General features: G+C 42.4%; 1 protein-coding gene across 4 annotated transcripts in view; it reads left to right on the plus strand.

Annotated features, from left to right (window-relative positions):
* Window positions 1-18,730, plus strand: part of MACROD2 (mono-ADP ribosylhydrolase 2) — a 1,869,528-nt gene that overhangs the window by 1,416,209 nt on the left and 434,589 nt on the right. For 2 of the 4 annotated variants that reach the window (XM_078647087.1, XM_078647086.1), the window contains exon 5: window positions 14,269-14,522. The exons of 1 other annotated variant lie outside the window; for it this stretch is intronic. In XM_078647087.1, the coding sequence (XP_078503213.1) occupies window positions 14,269-14,471 (203 nt within the window). In that variant the 3' untranslated portion in view covers window positions 14,472-14,522. Of the gene's footprint in view, window positions 1-14,268; window positions 14,523-18,730 lie in introns of those variants that run through there. One more of the 4 variants, XM_078647089.1, reaches the window with a different exon arrangement.

The following is an 18,730-nucleotide window of genomic DNA, read 5'->3' on the forward strand; positions in this document are numbered from 1 at the left end:
TGGTGCTCCATGGGGCTAGAAATAGCCAAAAAGATTGTAACTCCCCTGGGCTGCTGTCTATTTCCCCCTCCCCCCGATCATTTATTGTAAGACAGGTGTTGTGTCTAGTTCACGTCCACCACAATGGGTCAGGATTGGCTCTTGGTGTTCATGTTCCCCGAATCATGCAAGTTACAAAAGGAGACTCTGTATCCGTGGAGATGGAACAGACGAACAAGTGGCAGGACCAATACAAAGCACTTTAAAAATAAGAGATGGACACATAAGCACATCCGGGGAATTGTTGCATGCCCCCTTCCCTAAGTAGCTCACAGCACTAATGTTCCCTATGGAAGTAAATGATAAAACCTCAAGTACAGTTGAAAGTGCATTAAAGACTCCATTGGTAGTCAAAACCACTCTGAGGTGTTCTGTTTTTTTATTGCCTTCAGGTATGGACATTATCATACAGAATACAGCTAATGAGTTTTGTCTACAGGACTTTCTCAAGGTTTATCAGCCATACATATCGCCTGCAGTGAGTGGTTGACCCACATACAGAAACTATTGAATAACGTGATTTCCTTCAAAGGTTGAAATAGCTCAAAATATGTCAACCTCTGGAGTATGAAGTGTAGTCAGGCAGCAGGGTAGAAACCACAACCTGCAGAATCGAGGACAGTCACTATTTTTTAAATCTGTCTAGAATTAGTCTGTGAAGCTATCAAATGCAGATTGTCTGAAGGTGAAGTGGGCGGCCATTGCACTCCCTCCCTCAACCCAATGCCCCTGAAGCTAGTTGCTTTTGGAATATTTGTAATACATAAATGAATAGATTGGTTTGCACAGACTTGATGGAACAGATGTTAGATGTGGTACTGTCAGCTGAATCGATCACTGTGAGAGAGACAATGATAATTGTGTGACTATCATGGAGAATAGCCCGTGGTCATGGAACAAATGCAGTGGAAGATCCAGGTTTGTCATGGAGTTGTGTAGCAGAAAGAGGTCTGTAATTCAGTACCGTGTTGGGGTTCACAGTGGGGTTTCACATACATAATTTAAGGTTTTCATGCTTCAAAAGGTGACGTGTTCTAATTCAACACCTAAATTGTGCATGAGGTGTCGCCTGTTGGGTAACTCAAGTGGGGAGATCCTGACACTAAAGGTTTGTCATGGAGTTGTGAGTTAGTAGTTGGTTTGTGTACAGTATCATGTTGGGCGAAGAGTCACAGTGGGGATTCCTTGTGCTGAATCCCAGATTTTCTTGTTCCTTGAATCAAAAGTTTGTGCATGCCAATTCTAAACACAAACTTTGCAAACTCTTAGTTCTGCACTAGTTTTAGACAGATCTCATTTACTTCAGGGTCAAAATAATTTAGGTGTATTTATTGGTTTTGAAATACTAAATTGTAAGATTGCAGTATACTGGTAACTAGATAAGCTAGGTAAATACGCATTGTATCTCACAAAAGATCCTAATATGTCTTTCGTGCACAGGGGGAGGAACAGAGAACACCCCTTCAAAAGGTTTGAGCCACAAGAACACGTGAGCATTGTTCGCCTTAAGGCCACTGGCCCTCGAGCAGAGGAGATTAGGACTGAATCCCATTAGGTGCAATTTAAGGGGCATGCTCTGCATTTGTTATCCCAGAGTGTACTGAATATCTGAGCCTGCAACATAAAAGAGACCTTATGCCCTGCAGTTGTTAACCAACAAAGAGACTCTTGTTTTTAACCCACTGACGAGCTCTGAATGTTAATTGTATTCTTTCAGTTTGGGTGCCATCTGAATGGGATGTGCTTGTGAAGTCTCTGGGTCACATGAAAGAGAGTTATAAAAAAAGAGAAGTTGGCTCGATATTGAGTAAATCGCCCCTAGAGGCTTTGTTAAGCTTTTGAGTTGTCCGAAAGCCCTCTCGCATCCAAGATCGAGGCTGTTGTTTGCATCTTTTTTTGTAGCAGTTCCCATTACCAGCGCATTCACAGCACACTCAATGCGACAGGCAGGCGCTGCGCCAGCGACCTGCGGCTAGACGCGGGGTCAGCGCTTGTGGCTCAGCAGCACAGTAGGAAAATGTCAGCGACAGGTAGAGCGCAGGGGCCAGCGGTGATGCATTGAAGGTCGCCTCTGATGGATTCATACGAGTCAAGCTGTGGGGAAGACAAATCTATTGCATCCAAAGGCTAGCTTGTTAGGCCAATTACATGCCATTTTGGGGATGTAAAGGCGCACAGAAAGGCTTTATTCTTACTTGTATCATTACTTTAGTCCAAAACAATGTTATAAAAAGCTTGACAGGTCACATGACTATAACACACAAGGGTGCATTTGATTTTTCATCTCTAGGGCACAGGTTCTGAGGGGGGTATTCAATTCCGATCCTTATTAGAAGCCCATGTCTGTGCAAGGTCAGAATTGTAAGGTCTGTGGTAAACACTGCAGCCTCTGCATTTTTTTCTTAGGGAATTTCGCCAGATCACACCTGATGACATTTTCTGTGTGGAAAAGAGGCATTAAATGTGAACGCAAGCAGAATTTGGCGCAGACTGCACCACATTTTGCGTCATTTTCATGAGGAATGTCGAGAATTGGAAATTCTCACCAAGCCCTGTGACCACATCACCCAGTGGTATTGGAATTTTCTTGATATGATAAATAGATCACCTTATCCAGTCCACTCATTAAACTTGTTCACTGGACTCGGTAACGATATGGAACTGTCATCCATGTAGTAGCTTTCCATGTTTGAGAGTAAATTATTATAGTTTCTATCAAATGCATAAGAACCGTCTCTAAAGACCCCCGTTGGCAGTCACGCTCTCAGCACGCCAGAATCGCATGGCATCAAAATTGTGGGGTGCTTGGGGTAGGGGATGGGATCACACCAATACACGTGCAGTTATACTATGGGTGGTCGGAATAGGAGGGTCACCCTCTCTTGTATGCAGGCTTCCTCTCCTCATTCTTTTATGTACAGCCACTGATTTCCATGCATAAAAATGTATTTCCTTTTAGCTTTTTATTTATTGATTTCACAGCAGCAAAGATATACATATACATCTATAAAAACACAGGAGAGAAAGAGATAAATAAATAGATAAACGAGTTACATCTAATGTACTTAAGATTCAAAATAAACCCGGAACGCTCCCCAGATACTAATACCGATCTGTCGTCTATTAATTCCTTTAGCAGCATATAAACTCCATTCTAACTCATAAAAATTGTACATTCTTTCCCGCCAGTGCTCGAATGCAGGAGAATATTTCTGTAGATTGAGTTGCAATGCAAAGGCGAGCTACTGTCATTGAAAAAAATATCAATTGTCAATGTTTATGTAATATGATGGTTTGACTAATAGGAGAAAGCATACCTAGTAACATAATGTCGGGAGTCACTGTCAGCCAACATTTCATAACATAAGACAAAAACTTCTCTATGTCAAAGATAAATCTAGATAATTTAGAGCAACTGAAAAAAATATGTACACTGTCCGCATTGTTATCCCCACAGCGAAAGCATTTGCCATCAAACCCCGGACCCCATTTGGCCATTCGTGTGGGAGTGTAATATAAATCAAATATTGTTTTAAAACATTGTACCTTCAGGTTGGCTGACATTAATATATTCCTAGAATTCTTAATAATATTCTCCATCGATATGCTTTGTTCCCCTAATTTCATAGACCATTTAACATTATATTTTTCCAGGTCATCGGGCTTGAATGACAATAGTAACTGATAAAGCACACTGATTTTCTCCTGTCGTCTGATCAATTCTGTGATGGAATGATGCATGATAGTAAGTTTTGTATGAAACAAAAAGTCCCGGATCTGTAGAAATTTAAAAAACTGTGATTTAGATAAATCATATTGACTAAGAAGTTCATCAAAAGATTTATAAACTCCCCCGGAAGAGTACAGATCTCCTAACTTAACAATGCCTTTCCCTCTCCAAGTAGACACAGTATTATCACCAAATATAGAAGGCAAACTTTTAGCAGCATTTAGGGGGGTATAATATGAAATTGTTCCCACAGGTTCGAGACTTTTTATTCTCTTCCAAACTTTATACGCGCTATGCAGAACCTTAAACCGGGTACGTTTAAAATAACTACCATCGATTTCACTGACTAAAACTTGCTTTGCTATTGGGCCCAAAAGTATTTCAAAAATTGTAGGGGCAGAGGCATTATCCATAGCGCCTTCCCCTGTTAACATAACTCGCATTTTCAACGAGAAGCAAGTATAGAAGTATAATACAAAATCAGGTATGGCTAAACCCCCTCTATGAAGTGGAAGTGTCATAAAACGCATAGCACGTCTAGGCCGACTGCAAAGATATCATCTATGGGTCTTTATTCCGATACATTATTAATTTCTAGGGGCACCAGACAGGGGTGTCCCTGTTCTCCCCTTCTATTTGCTCTTTATATTAACCCGTTTATAGATCAGTTAGCTTGTAATCCTCGTATTCCTCCCTTTTTGGCACATAATTACCAATTCTCTGTGTTTGCTTATGCGGACGACATTGCCGTTACGATGTCTGATCTTGCTTTAGCGATAGCAGAGATAGAATGTCTAGCGGCTGCTTTCAGACAAATCTCTGGATATAAATTAAACGCAGCCAAAACTCAAATTTTGTGCTCAGATAAAATTGCGTGGTCAGACAATAGAGTGGTGAAGGAGGTTACGTATTTAGGTATTTTGATTCGTGCCTCTATGACAGAAGTTAGGGATGTTAATTGGAAAACACTATTACAGAGTGTAAGGGAGTCACTAGATAAATGGGAACGGCTGCATTTCACATTAACTGGACGTAGCAATATTATAAAAATGAATATTCTACCTAAAGTCTTATACTTGTTTCGGTCTATACCATTGGAAGTAACTAATGTAAGACTACAACATCTTCAATCTTTATGTGGCAAGTTTATATGGAGTCCTGATAAAAATGTATTTCCGAAGGTTACTTTACATTTTTAGATTGCATTAGCACCTTTTCTCAATATTGTCAGAAATATTGCCGACCAATGAACAACTTCTTCCATGTTTATGGTGGTTACATCGTTTGAAATATTAGAACATATACAATGTCTTCGTACTGACTTGGAAACAAACTGATCACATCATTTAAATAATGTCTGCTAAGAAAAAAAACCGGAAGATTCGAGTGCAAAACATTCTAAATTGTCAGTCAGCAGATTATTTTGAAAGCAGAGCCTATCACCTTGGCTTGGCCAGGAAAAGGTATTGGTGGTATTAATTTTTTTCTTTTATTCTACTTCACTATGTAGCTACTTGTAAGTTATTCATATGCCATGCAGACCCATTTCATGCATATTTCCAATGGCCTGAATTTGTGAAATGAAGAATGGGAGTCATGGTCATTTATAAAATGTTATTGATAATTCATTGCACAATTTCTTCATTTGACCTCCATATATTGGTATTTTCCTCCTCTTTGGAGTACTATCATTTCTTTCAGGTGTTCCAGAGTGAAGAATCCCAAGAGGCTTCTATAAGGGTTGCTTTGTAGGCTGTTGACAGACAACACAACTAATCTTGTTCATTTTGGCAGCAGGAGGCTTAGATCTTCCTAAGATGTATGTAAAGTCTCAGGCCTTCACATCAAATGGTTCAGGAGTGAGAACTGGGGAAAAAATGTAGTCTTCTCTAGAATCCCGACTTTTCTCTTTCCAAATGATGTTTGACATATGGCACTGGTGTGCCTTCTCCACATATGTGTCTAAATGCATAGATGCTGAATGTAGCGCTGGCAAGCCCCAGTGGGCTTATTTCTCAATCTCATCTCCTGTACATTAGTTATCATTTCACATGGTTTAGACACCCATGGCCCCAGTTAGAGTGGCCCGATACCCCAAGGAGGTCTCTCTAGCGATCCTAACCTGGGATCTGGTGATCCCTGACCTACCTCAAGCTCCAGACCGACGCCTGCAACCTCAACCTGAAGGGTCCCCCAGACTGTGACCGGAACTGATAAGAAGATCCGAAGCCTAAAGACACCACTGCACCCTATGCCCCACGGCCTTGGGTGGCCCAACCGACGGTGTCCAGGCATCCCCCAAGAACCCAACTTACCTCTCCTGCCAGCGGTTGCCTTCAGGAAACCTCCTTGCCCGAGCCTGCAGCCTTTTCTTCAAACCGGAGATCTACATTGCAACCTACAGGGCTCCCAATATTTTCTTGGCACTCTGCATCCGGCTGCGTCAGTGCTACTGGTGGTGCAGCTCCTGTGCGGATTGTTGGTCCCTGCAGTGCTGATCCTAATCCCAGGAGCTTTGCTCCCACACTTGAGTGGCCTGCTCGTAAATAGCCCCTGACCAAAGTCCTCCTAACCCCATTGGCTAATATTGGGCCCCTGCACTCTGCACCCGGCCGCCCTAGTGCCGCAGGTGATGCAGTTTCAGTGCCCAACTGAACCTTGGTTCTAACCCCCAAAAGATACTCTTGCAGGTGGTTCGTTTACTTACCTGCAAACCGATAGCCTTCTTTTCCCCCATTGGAACCAATGTTATGACTTTTGTTCTAAAAAATTTGTTTTGAGCTGCCTTTTTGTATGAAACCCAATGTAACTTTCTTTAAACCAAGAAGTGTCTTACTTTCCTTTGTATTGTAGGATCCACAGTGTGATATCTAGGCATATCACCCTGAGTAGTCAAAGTAATCCAAAAGTAATCAAGAGTAATTTCTTAAGTGTTTTAAACGGGTTTAAAAGCTAATACAAACCTTTAATGATTGCAATTCCATTCACAACTGCATTTCCTTGTAAAGTTTTTAATTTGACAGTATATTTTACCTACCTGTGCCAAGTCCTGCTTGGTTCTAGTAATAAAACATAACTATACCTTTTTAGACTTACCTAATTGGTCTGGATTCTGTCTGTAAGTGTGTACCTTCAGTCTTTGATTGAGTGAATATAGTAAATGCTTAACACGCCCTCCTGATAAGCCTAACTGCTGGACCACACTACCACAAAGAGAGCTGTTAGTGATGTTCTAATTTAGCCTTTGCTATACCTGTGTAGATACCCTGGAAACTGTACACACTATACCTTAGTTTGGTATATTATATACGGAGCCAGCTTCCTACAAAGCCTTTGTGATTATAACAGCCTAGTCAGGACTCCTACTGCTGTGATTGACCAATCAGAGCTGCAACTGACATGGGGACTGTGCCGACCCGATTGGGAATGCATCTGCGTGATGACTGCATTGACCTGATTGTGGTAGCAACTAAGCCACCCCAATCAGAGCTGCAATTGCCATGATGATTGTAATGACCCAGTATGGGTGTGTGTCTGCGTCCGTACTTACGTAGTAGCCCAGTCAGGTCTCACTCTATTTCCATGGCAAGACGGGCCGTAGTAGCTGGTCCCACATCAGTGCACAAGCGCTGGGGCTGGCACTCACTGCTGAACTGAAACCAGGCTGCTACATGCACTGAGACACAGGCTACACCCAGCTTAAGTCTGCCTTTTATCACTGTGGGTCTATGCGTGCCATAGGACGGTGAGGCTGCTGGATCAACTCTGGTTGAGTGTGGGAGACTAACCTTTTACTCAAGGCATCACCAGGGGATATAACTTTTGAAACTGTTCAACTGCGAGTTCATCAATAACAAAGGCACCCAAAAAACTGCACATGAACATGATTCAAGCGTTTGCTATAATTACTAAAGCAAGTACAATATTGAGGGTCTCCAAGGAGGAATTAGCATGAACGGAATCAGTGGGCGTAGTGTCACAAAGGAGAATTGTGACCGGGATCAATACTTTGTTTACTGGATTTAATTGTGCTGTATTTAGTATTGCTGTCAGATTAAAAAGTCATTTATTTTCTAAAGAGACGAGCATTGGGCGGAAAATGGGAGTTATTCTCTCTGTTATTTGATAGTTCTGACTTCATACCCCAACTCTACCTCCCAGAAAAGCCTGTGATTGCTCACCCTCCCAACCCTGAGAGTCAAGTGTGGAAAGGGTTGTCCTTGGCCCAGGTTGCAGAGTCATAGTAGGACATCCCTGAGGACACCAGTGCCCAACAACTTCAACCGTAACGGTTGGAGCTCAGGAGCTTCTGTCTGCCCTGGGTGACTACCAAACAGGGTCTCACCCATTCTTTAACTGCCTGGTATTTAGTACTCTTTCTGCCTGCCTGGGTAGCAACTTGGGGGGGAAAAATCCCTCAATGTGCCCCGAGCACTATGTCAGGATGGGATGACTCCCTCTGGATCTCCCAATGCTTGTGTTTTACAAATAAAAGGCACTGGGCTCGGTGCTACTGAGATTAATGTCTCCTAGAGTGGCCAACTTGGGGATAACCCCCTTATCACCCTCCCTCGTGGGCAAGATAAACTTTATGCACTCCCAGTGGTGGAAGTATTTGGCCGTGCCTGGGGGCTGCCTAGTGGGTGGATACTTACTTGAAGACCACCATCCTGCATCCGTCCCCGAACAAGGATAAACAATGGTGAAGAACAACTGGATGAAGCTGGAGCGTCTCCCCTTTCCAACAGCTACGCTGAAAACAGCTGGGACATAAAGGCACCGGTTACTTTTACCAGGCTGGGAGGAAAGCTCTTCCTTGTAGTTCAGATTGCAGGCAATACAAGAGGATCCCTGTGGTACTTGAACCAGAGGATTTCTTGGCATTACTGTAGAGTATGCGATGTTTGCACGCTTTGCATTGGGGAGGTAGTGCAAAGGACCTGAATATCACGTTCTCTGCACTTACAGGATGAAGTAAGATATTTACTGCAGGTGCATTTCCGAAGTTTCTAGTACTGGACACGGAATAATAGAACCAAAAGCAAAATGCATTTCAGTGCTCGGAATTTACATTGGCTTATTCCTGATGTGGTATGTATTCCACAATCAAGGCAAATTATAGCAGCTGCAGGCACGTATTCCTCATCACCTCTACATGCATTGAGTATTGCAGAAAGTAGACGATCCTGTCATCCACATATGCCTGGAGTTAAAAGATGGGGGACACGCTTAGTAGGTGAGGGGACAGGTGCCGGGTAAGAAACATAAGTCTGAAGAAAAATAGATGGATTAGAGAATGGGTGGGACATCAAAGTGGCTGGTGGTAGGCTAAGTGGACAGAAGGACACAGGAGCACGAAACTGGACTACGGAATGGGAGAAAAGACATGAATGGGGTGTTGATGTGATTGGGGAGTGGAGTTGGAAGGTGAGTAGAAATACCAAAATGTGTGGTATATGATTGGATAAGGAAGTTAATGATGGAGGCAACCAGGCAAGTGATGGAGAGTGGCAGTGGACAGGGAGGCAGAAGGGGTAAGGAATGAGATGGATGAATGGGTGACAGAACTGGAATGGGCAGGTTGGAGAAAAGGATCAGAGGTGGTTAATGTTGAACAGAACCATGAGTTTACGGGGGTATCCACATTGCATGTGGTATTTATAGAGGCTTCCCTGTGTAAGGAGAGTCATTGAAGATTATTTAATTGGATCAGTCCAGCAGTTGTTGTGAAGAATGTACTGAGATGTCAACATGGAGTCAAAGCTGATTACATGTTATCTAGGACATGTACGGCCACTGAGGCAATTGGTAAAAGACCCTTAGGTATCTCTAGTATTCTCATTCTGGATTTCCATTCTAGAATGTTTTATGGGAAACTAGACTTGTAGTTTTTTTTAATCCATCAGTTTGTATTTAATTGTACATTTATACAATGAATGATTGATGAGATGCTTTGATATTCATATGGAATGCATTGACATGTACCATATAAAATACAGTAAATAATTAAGTTTGCCAGACTATTCTTAGGGTGCCCCATTGAGTCACCACACACGTACATCAACCGTACAGCACATGCCAGAAATGGTCTGGCCACTCCATCAACCCGAACCGTTCTCACGTGGGTCTGGGCCATACTGTAGATTCTTGACAGTTAGTCCTGAAGAAGGCTGAAAAAGCAGTTGTTGCTCAAGGGCTTGGAATAAACCATATCTGCATCTTCTGCTGTTCCTGGTTCCTTGTCATCTTTGCGACGGTAACGAAGGATGATGGCATGTTAAACTGTCAGAGCTAACGTCTGGACATCAGGGAAGAGGTGAGCGTGTTAGCCTATTGACTGATGTCACCTGATAACTTCACCAGAGATGAGGATATAATACTCTAAGGTCACTGACACTATTGGAAACTTAATGAGGCAGGTGAGATGCTGCATGCCAACAGTGAAATGCAATTACAGCTGTGTTTCGAGACACATTCATCATAGAAGGTACAGAAGCGGATGTAGCATCAGCACATGTATGTCAAGCACCCATTTTTGTAAATTGAGAAATTGATACCGCAGAAAAGGAAGTAATGGGCAGACTCTTGCGAGAGACTGCCATCTTAACAGATTGGTAATGTGCAATTTAAGTTGTATGAAGCATGAGGAAACCAGTATCGCAAAAGATACAGAAGTGGAGGAAAATTTGTTAACAGTAAACTGGCACCTTCTCTAGCCTCCTGAGAAAACTTAGCTGATGTTAGTTAAAGAAAAAGTGATTGGAAGGTAGAGCAAAGTAGGGCAAAATCACACATGAAGGAAGAGTCAGAGACAGCTTTGTATGCACATAACACTAAATGTGAAGAATGGAATGTGTCTGTCATAGGAAACCGTGTTATGTACACCTTCGTATTACTCTCTTTGGAAAGTATTGATTTCAAATATCAACATTGAAATAATGAATGTGTTTTTATTACGTTGGCAACATGAGTCTTCAATGCAAATTGTCAAGATACTGTTTTGATTTTGCCATGGGTGTCTTTAAAAAAACACTTTCAATTGTGTTTCTAAGTATACTATCTCCTGGGGACATATACAGTGGCAATTATGGCAAATTATTTAGGGATCAAAAAGTGAGAAGCACAACACTTTGAAGACACTTTGAAGAGCCTGTTAGTGTCTGCCCTTCTTCTGAAAATGTTTGTGAACACTCCATCATTCTGGAAGGAACATGTAGAACGTAACTCCACCACCATACATTGAGTCACCAAAGCGGACCATATTAAGATAGAGCAAGTAAAAACATTTTTTTTCCAGAAGTATGCAAGAGTTTGTGGATCAAATTTAGGTGAGCAGTGCAACTTGTCACTTTTTATATGCTGCATGGTGGTAAAGGACAGGAGGGTTTAGGAAACGTGCTTGAATTGGTAGAAAAGGCTGCTCATGGGCGCAGTGAGTCTGATATATATGTAAGCACACTTCTTTAATTTCGGGCAGAGAGTGCAGGGTGGGAGAGAAACTATTAAAGAATATATAACTTGTTTGAGGAAACCTCCATGTACAGTTGGAGTATTCACAGATCAGTAAGTTATAGATAAATTCCTGTTGAATTGTAAGTGTGATAAGGTATACAAGGAATTATGGATGAATTTAGCGGTTTCCAAAGAGTACTACTGGGACTTTAGAAACGATACACCCCTCTAGTATTGTATATAAAAACCAAACAACACGAGCACAGAAAGCGTGGGAGCATGACACTGGGCTACAATAAAGATATCCAGAGGAGACAATACATAGCTTAGCAGTGACATTTTCTGCATGACATATCAGCCATCCCAAAATCTTTTCAGCATGGCTTTGGAACTGTACGGTTGCTAGAATCTGTGTCACACACAGCCTCACTTTAATTTCAGCGTGTCTTCAGGACGCCACTTTTGTAGTGCCTCATTGGCTTTTATGTACTTTCAGCACTGGGTGCTTCTCAGCAGAGTGAGGGATCTTTTGCTAGTTTTTTAGATTTCGCCTGCCCAATGCTTCCGGTGTGCTTGTGAAATCACTTGTAAACAAAAAACAAAAGCTTCAAACTGTCTTAGAGCTCGCCAATTACTAACCATTATTTACCACCAATTGGCTGCGACATCATTATCATTTCCTTGCTTCTCTTTGTGCAGCATCTCCTGCTTTCACTTTCTCTTCGGTTCTTCTGGTTTTTCTTGGAGCTTGAACCAAGTACAGTTTCTTGTCCTTCCATTGCCTTCCCACTTGCAGTGGTACTTTTTGGTTATTTAAACTAGCACTGTATAAGAGCATGTGTTTTTAGGCCCTCTTTATCCCTCTCCTTATTTCTCACCCCAGAATGTCCTTGTTGTTTGCCCCTTCCTTCGCACTTCATCGCTGCCTGCCCCGTCCCTTCCTTCGCCTCCTAATTGGTAGTTGCTTGCCCTATTCCTCCCTCCCCCTACTGTGACCTTGCTGCTTGCTTTACCCCCTTTCATCCTTGCTTTTTTTTGTCAAGTCCTACTCCTACCACATCTTTTTTTTTGCTTGCCTTCGTGTCACACAATAAAGCTATGACGCGGCCAGTGCAAGACAACCGCCTCCCCCTCCCGGCTGCTTTGTGTAAAAAATAAAACAAAAAAAAACATCTGTTATCTGCAAGAGTGCCAGACAAGGCATACTTTAAAAACAAGCATTGGCAAAGCCAATGTGTTTCATCTATGCGAGATCTATTGGCCTTGTCAATGTTTTGCAGACATGCTGCACAGCAGTGCCTTTTGTAACTACCTATATTATATGCTCTGCTGCATAACAGTCTTTACACTGGTTAGGGTTCTGCTGCTCTAGGGTCACTCCATGTAGCACATTCCCTTGTTGCTTAAGCTCTCCTAAAAATTCTAATACCAGCCAACTAGCTATGTCATCAAACGTTTTATGAATAAAATGTTAGATTTGTTTGCACTGAACTTGAGCAATACCACTCACTTATTTTATCTTCAGTTTTATGTAGCTCTAACTAAACCCAGAGGACAGATTCAATACATAGGCACTCCAGGTACATTACATTGCAATCACTGAGATGGGAATCATGAAGCAGTTTACGATCAATGAAATGGCCAATTTGTGTTCAAAGTTCTTGGCCAAAGAGCGTCTATAAGCTGCAGAATGGGGGGGTCCAGGCATATAGTCTTTCTTTCACTCAGCAGGAAGTGTCCGTTGCTGTGGAGCTACCACCAATCCTCCCCATCCAAGCGTGGGACCAGCAGAGTCTGTTCCACATTACAATAGCTAGTACTCGATATAAGTAAATTTGTAAGTCGAAAGTTACAGCCTAATCTGATGGTCTGGGGAATCAAAGCAACCAATGAAATTATGAAATATTTTTTAATGTAGGTAGAGAGTACAGTTAAAATATCTGCTGTAATATGACAATTCAGTGAAGATGCAAATATGGCAAGCTTGATATAGGGAATGAGATCATTTAGCTGTCAAGAATGGTTAAACGTGTGTTTTAGGTATTGCTCTGTTAATGTTTATCAATATCTTATAATTGATGAAGTAGTTGGACAGCCATTTTTCCAACAAACCGCCACCACTATTCAGGCATGTTGTAGTATGCAGCATTTCAGAGAGCATCTTAGGGTACCTGTCTAGTTGTTAGCTTCAACCACTCACATATGGCAGCCTCCAAGAGGTCCATGGTCTCCAAACAAGTTCCAGGGTGGTAGCAGGACTAGCCAGCCACAGGTTGTACCATTGCTAACCTGGATCTTTCTCAAGACTCCACAGCATGGCCCCTGTTGCTCCACGCTAGATAATGTAATGACATGGGTGGCCAGTGCAGTAGACACTGTAGGCAAGCCACCTCCTGGCACCAACCAACGCTGCTGTACTGGGCAGTGTAGTACGGCCACTAAAGTGCTGTTCATCTTTCAGCACGATTGATGCTCCCCCGCCACTGAGCCTACCCAGCTTCTCCAGTACGCATGCCACCGTGCAGTTGTATGGCTTGTATTGTTTGATCCAAGGAATTTTTTTTTTAATCTGGGTTTTGGTAGCACTGTTGTCAAATATTGCTATCAGTATACACAGAGGGGGCTTTGAGTCCACCCCTTTCAACCATTGGCTTTCTGTAACCATCGTCTTTCAACCATTCGCTTGAGACTTTATTAGTCATGTATTGGCTCAGACTTTTGGTGTATTCATTTCTCACCTAGTGCTAATGGATACTTGGACGTATCCTTCCGCCTCCACTCAAGTACTTGCATTGAACTGCATAAAGGACTTAATTATAAACACATCCCAATCTGTTCACCCCTGCTTGGCTCCCTTTCATGTGTCTCGCTCTAATATACTAACTCTGCATGTCTTAGCACATTACTCAGATCTATGAGGTTATTTCTCATTCCTTGTCTTGTAGTACTATTTGTTTACTAAAGCAGAGATTTTAGTGTCAAGCCTGAATAATATATATTTGAAATAAATATTTTGTCATGTCAATCTCCATTATCATCCTAATCAGTGCAGAATGAATTAGTCCCATGCCAAGTGAAGGATATGACGAAGCAGATAGAAAATCACCTATCAACGCCCGCACTGCCGTCTACTTCATCAGCCAATGCCTTGAGTGGTGGTATCCAATACGAGTTAGCAAGCTGCAGCCCACCTAACAGGAGCCTGGAGCCAGAGCCTTTGAAGAGAGTGCGTCTACCATCAGAAGTTTGATTTACCACAAGGAAGTCAATAAAGCTGCACGATAATTATGTTTTCACTAGACTTCCTGCGTTTGACCTTTGATGAGGGCAGCCAGATTGTTTACCTGTTCATAAAATAATAGCGTCTGGTTGGTAGGGATGTTTACTTTCGCTGCCGATGTGCTGATGATACAGATAAGGCAGCGGGCTGGCTCACTTCAGCCATAGGCTAAGACCACTACCATGACAACATAAAACAAGTATTGACAAAGACTAAAGGCTGGTAACCAATACCAGACCTATCGGCTTTGTCAATGCTCGTTACTCTGTCATCACTATAGTAACCTGTCAAAATCCTGCAAGTTAGCTAACCATAATAGTGCCTGTAAGTGCAATAACCTATGTCCATATCAAATTTCAAGTGCAGTTAAAAGGATGACATAAGTGCATAAAGATTCCACTTGGCCCAATGCTATGAGCACTTCCTTGTTCCCTCACATGTCATTTGTTGGTTAAGAAAGCAAGTAATTGGGACTTAGATAGTCACAGCCCGCTTGGAATATGGCATCTTAACCCCCCAGTCTCTTGACTACCCTGACACCGTCTTTATCATTCACCTTTTTATTATGTTTTATCTTAGCAGCGCATAGCAACTGAACCTCAATATATAGGTGTGGACTAGGACTGAGCCTTCAGCAGGAAGTAGCTGGATCCCTCACGTGCCTCACTGGAAGAAAGAAGACACAATACATGAAGAGTTAATATAGAGAATGGAGTGGCTGTTTACCTAAAATATTTAATATTTAGAAATATTCTGTTGCGTATTTTGCTGTGTATGTACCCTCAAGGTAATGATACCTTGAGAGTACCCTTTTTATTTTGCTAATGCAGTCTGCTAAGCATAAAGTTTCTACTACTAACTTTCATAGTATTGTAGTCCAGGACATTTCTTCGTTATGGATTTTTTCTAGGACAGCTGGAAATAACATACAATCCCCACTATTGCCAAACTCTTCTGCTAACAAGAGGTGGCCAAACTATTCCCAAACACTTTCCCAAACAAAAAGTTAGACTTATCGACTTTGCCAATGCTTGTTTTGACTGTATGGGTCTAAGTCTATAATCCTATCTACCACTATTATGAGTCCGGCCTCAGAACTGCAGACCATCAATATACACCATTGTTGCACACCATCCGTCCCGCCTTTCATGGGACAATTGCTCTCCTAAGTTAAAGCCAAGCAAGTTTGGGATCTACAATGGAACTGCACAGTTGCCTAACCAGTCCCATTCAGGTAGAGGCAATACGCCAGGGTTTTTGCTATTATCTTGCTCTGCAGTACCTTTTACTGAAAACGATTGTCCATGCTTCATTTATTGTGCACTGCCAGGACTGTGCATATAACCCTCTAATGCTGGCGTCATGCAGTCCCAGCTATAAAAGCTTAACTATTCGGTGTCTCTGAAACCTCAGTTGAGATGCACTCCCCCGAATACACACACAGGGGTGAAAAGTCACGTTGACCACTACCAGCTATTTCACCAACCGCTTCAGTCCAGACTGGCACAGGAGACTTTTCCTTCTTTCTTCCTTAGTGAGCATGAGAAGAAGGAAACTCATGCTCGTCGCTGCTCATCCAGATGGCACTAACCACTTGCTACATAAACAGAAATATTTACAATCCCACTCATTTGAACCTTTGTGTACTGAAGGGGTTTTACCATCCCTCGTGAAAACACTGGTACAGAATCTGAATGAGCGAAGTCATGCTTCCCTAAGACTAAGCTATAGGTATATAACAAGAGGTATGAGTGCACGTTGCCCTCACTCTCAGAATAGATACAGCAACACATACACACCCTCACTCACAAACACACCAGCATGTTCAGCAGTAGTGCCTAATTCCCTCATAAGGACAACAGAGTAAAGGCATAGGTAACAATTGTGCATTCTCCTTGACTTATGCACCAGCCCCATCTCGTGCACTTATAGGTAGTTTACGTAGAGGCAGATACACAGTTGCAAGGTTTGGTCGATAGCCTGAATACCATCAGAATACTGTTATCAGAGTTAGCAGACTGATGTGCTGACCGGCAGCAGTTCGGGTAACCACCTGTTTGGAAATAGTAGATGGATTATATGTTTAAAATAGACTAATATAGAGCTCAAAGGTCGAGGAACTGGTGTAAATACAGCGGTTGAAGGTGGGCACATTGAGGTGCTTTAGGGAGGCACAGGAGTTGTCACGAGTAGGTGTGTTGGGGCCGATGGGTGATAGATTTATTGCAGGTACACAGTGACCACATCTGGATATGCAGGTGGGAGAGGCACAGTGAAAACAGGATGGCAGATTAGGGCAGTGTTTGGGAGCAGAATCGGTGGACTCCAGCAGGTGTGTTGTGTTACACATGTGTGAAGTCTCAATGTCAGCCCATACAGTACCTACATTATCACACTGTCACCTGCCTGCCTACTTTCATGTGTTCCGGAAGCTGTATTGTCCATACAGTCAGTACTGAATGCATGGGCTCTGCCCACAGGCACCAGTCCTCTGAACGAGCCCTTGGCTCACCCCTATATTCGCATTGAGGGGCTTGGGTGCTGCACTCCTCTGATCTCAGAGCTTACTTACCAACATTTTGAACTTGGTAAGAGGGACAGTTAGAAAACAAAACCTGGGACCCTGATTTTCCCCACTGACTTACATTGAAAAAGAGGACATTTTAGGCAGGAGACAGAACAAATAAATCCCCTTTGGGCTTACAAACATCGGGAGACTCCTGCCTGGATCAGGTCTGTTGGCATGTATGGTTGGTGCTGGCATTGAAGGTGTAGACCATGTGTCTGCTGGAGGAAGTTTCTGGGATCAGCAACCAGCATGAGTCTGTAGGTGGTGGCCATTCCTTTGTGGTCTGCAAAAAACATCCACGTAGGAATGTGCGCCAGTGGACAGTGACATAAAAAGGGAAAAAGTTCCATCAGAAACATCACAGACCTAGTTTGAGCTTCTGTATGTTTTTTGTTTCCTTCTTCTTATAGTACATATGTGATGGGTGTTAATGTGCACTTGCCTGTGTCACTGCTGTTGCATCTCATTAAGGCTGTGTGAAACATTCATTCTATTGATAGTAATCTTATTTTGACACATTTCAACAATGATAAAACATGAATTCTTTGTGGCAGCTCTTGTGTTTGATGATAATGTGTAGCTTTGTTTGATGAAAAGGTGCAAAAAGACTCTGAGCGATTGAACAGGTTTAATGCAAGGATGAGTGGATAATGAACTGGAAGCGCTTCTTAATGATACGAATGACTGCACCCCTTAAAAAACATAATCTCAAAGCGTTATTGCTTGCCAGAAATCTGTGATGTGCACAGATAGGGTGTGAGTTCGGTTTTAATTGGCTTTGTTTTTGGCATCACGTTTTCCAAGTGGTGTTACATTTCCACATTGCGCACTATGAGCAGTCCCACCCTACAAGAGTTGCTAATGGCGAACAGGTTCACACTACCTCCTATTACATTTTTTTTGTTCTCATTTTCACGATGTAAGAACAAATTCTGACATCTCTCATTGTGTAGGATTTGTAGAGTTGATGAAAGACACCGAGAGTGTGCTAGTTAAGAGAATCAAGAAGCTATAAATCGTGATGCTTCTCGAAAGAACTTGGCCCAGAACAGACAAGTGCTTTGAGAATGAGGGGTGATTAAGAGAATAAAAGACTGCATGAAAAACATGTTTAAACAGTACCTTGAAGCAGGATACAGAAGAACTTCAAGGGGTTGAAAGAGAGTTAGAAAAATAAAGAGTTCAGCATTTGACTCAGACTGTGGTTGGCAAGTCTTTAAGGGGGAACTTAAGGATAGAAGTGTCTCCTGAGTCTGGAACATGAGGCAAACTTTCTTCCTGGACACAAGCACTGATGGTGACAGCACTCGGGCAAAGCAGCACAGAACTCTACACAAGGGTGTGCTTTATACAAGCCTACCTTCAGTACAGCCAGTTAGCGCCTTGAGACCCTCACGGGTGAGTAGCGCGCTCTACAAACGACTGATTGATTGATTGGTAGAGGTAGTCCATCCATCGTTCATTCAATTTTTCAGTTTCCATTTAGCAGTAATGTACTGATCAATGTTCAATGGTGTAATTATGTTGTATTCATAAGTATAATTCAATTTTCACTGTGTTAATCTGACTTTCATCAAAGCTCTTCAGAGGATCTTTCTTACGTGATGCTGACTTTGAACGCTGAAGAACCAATCAAATGATAAAATACCTATCTGTCTCA

This window comes from Lissotriton helveticus, chromosome 6 (genome assembly GCF_964261635.1).
Source record: "Lissotriton helveticus chromosome 6, aLisHel1.1, whole genome shotgun sequence".
NCBI classification, from domain to species: domain Eukaryota; kingdom Metazoa; phylum Chordata; class Amphibia; order Caudata; family Salamandridae; genus Lissotriton; species Lissotriton helveticus.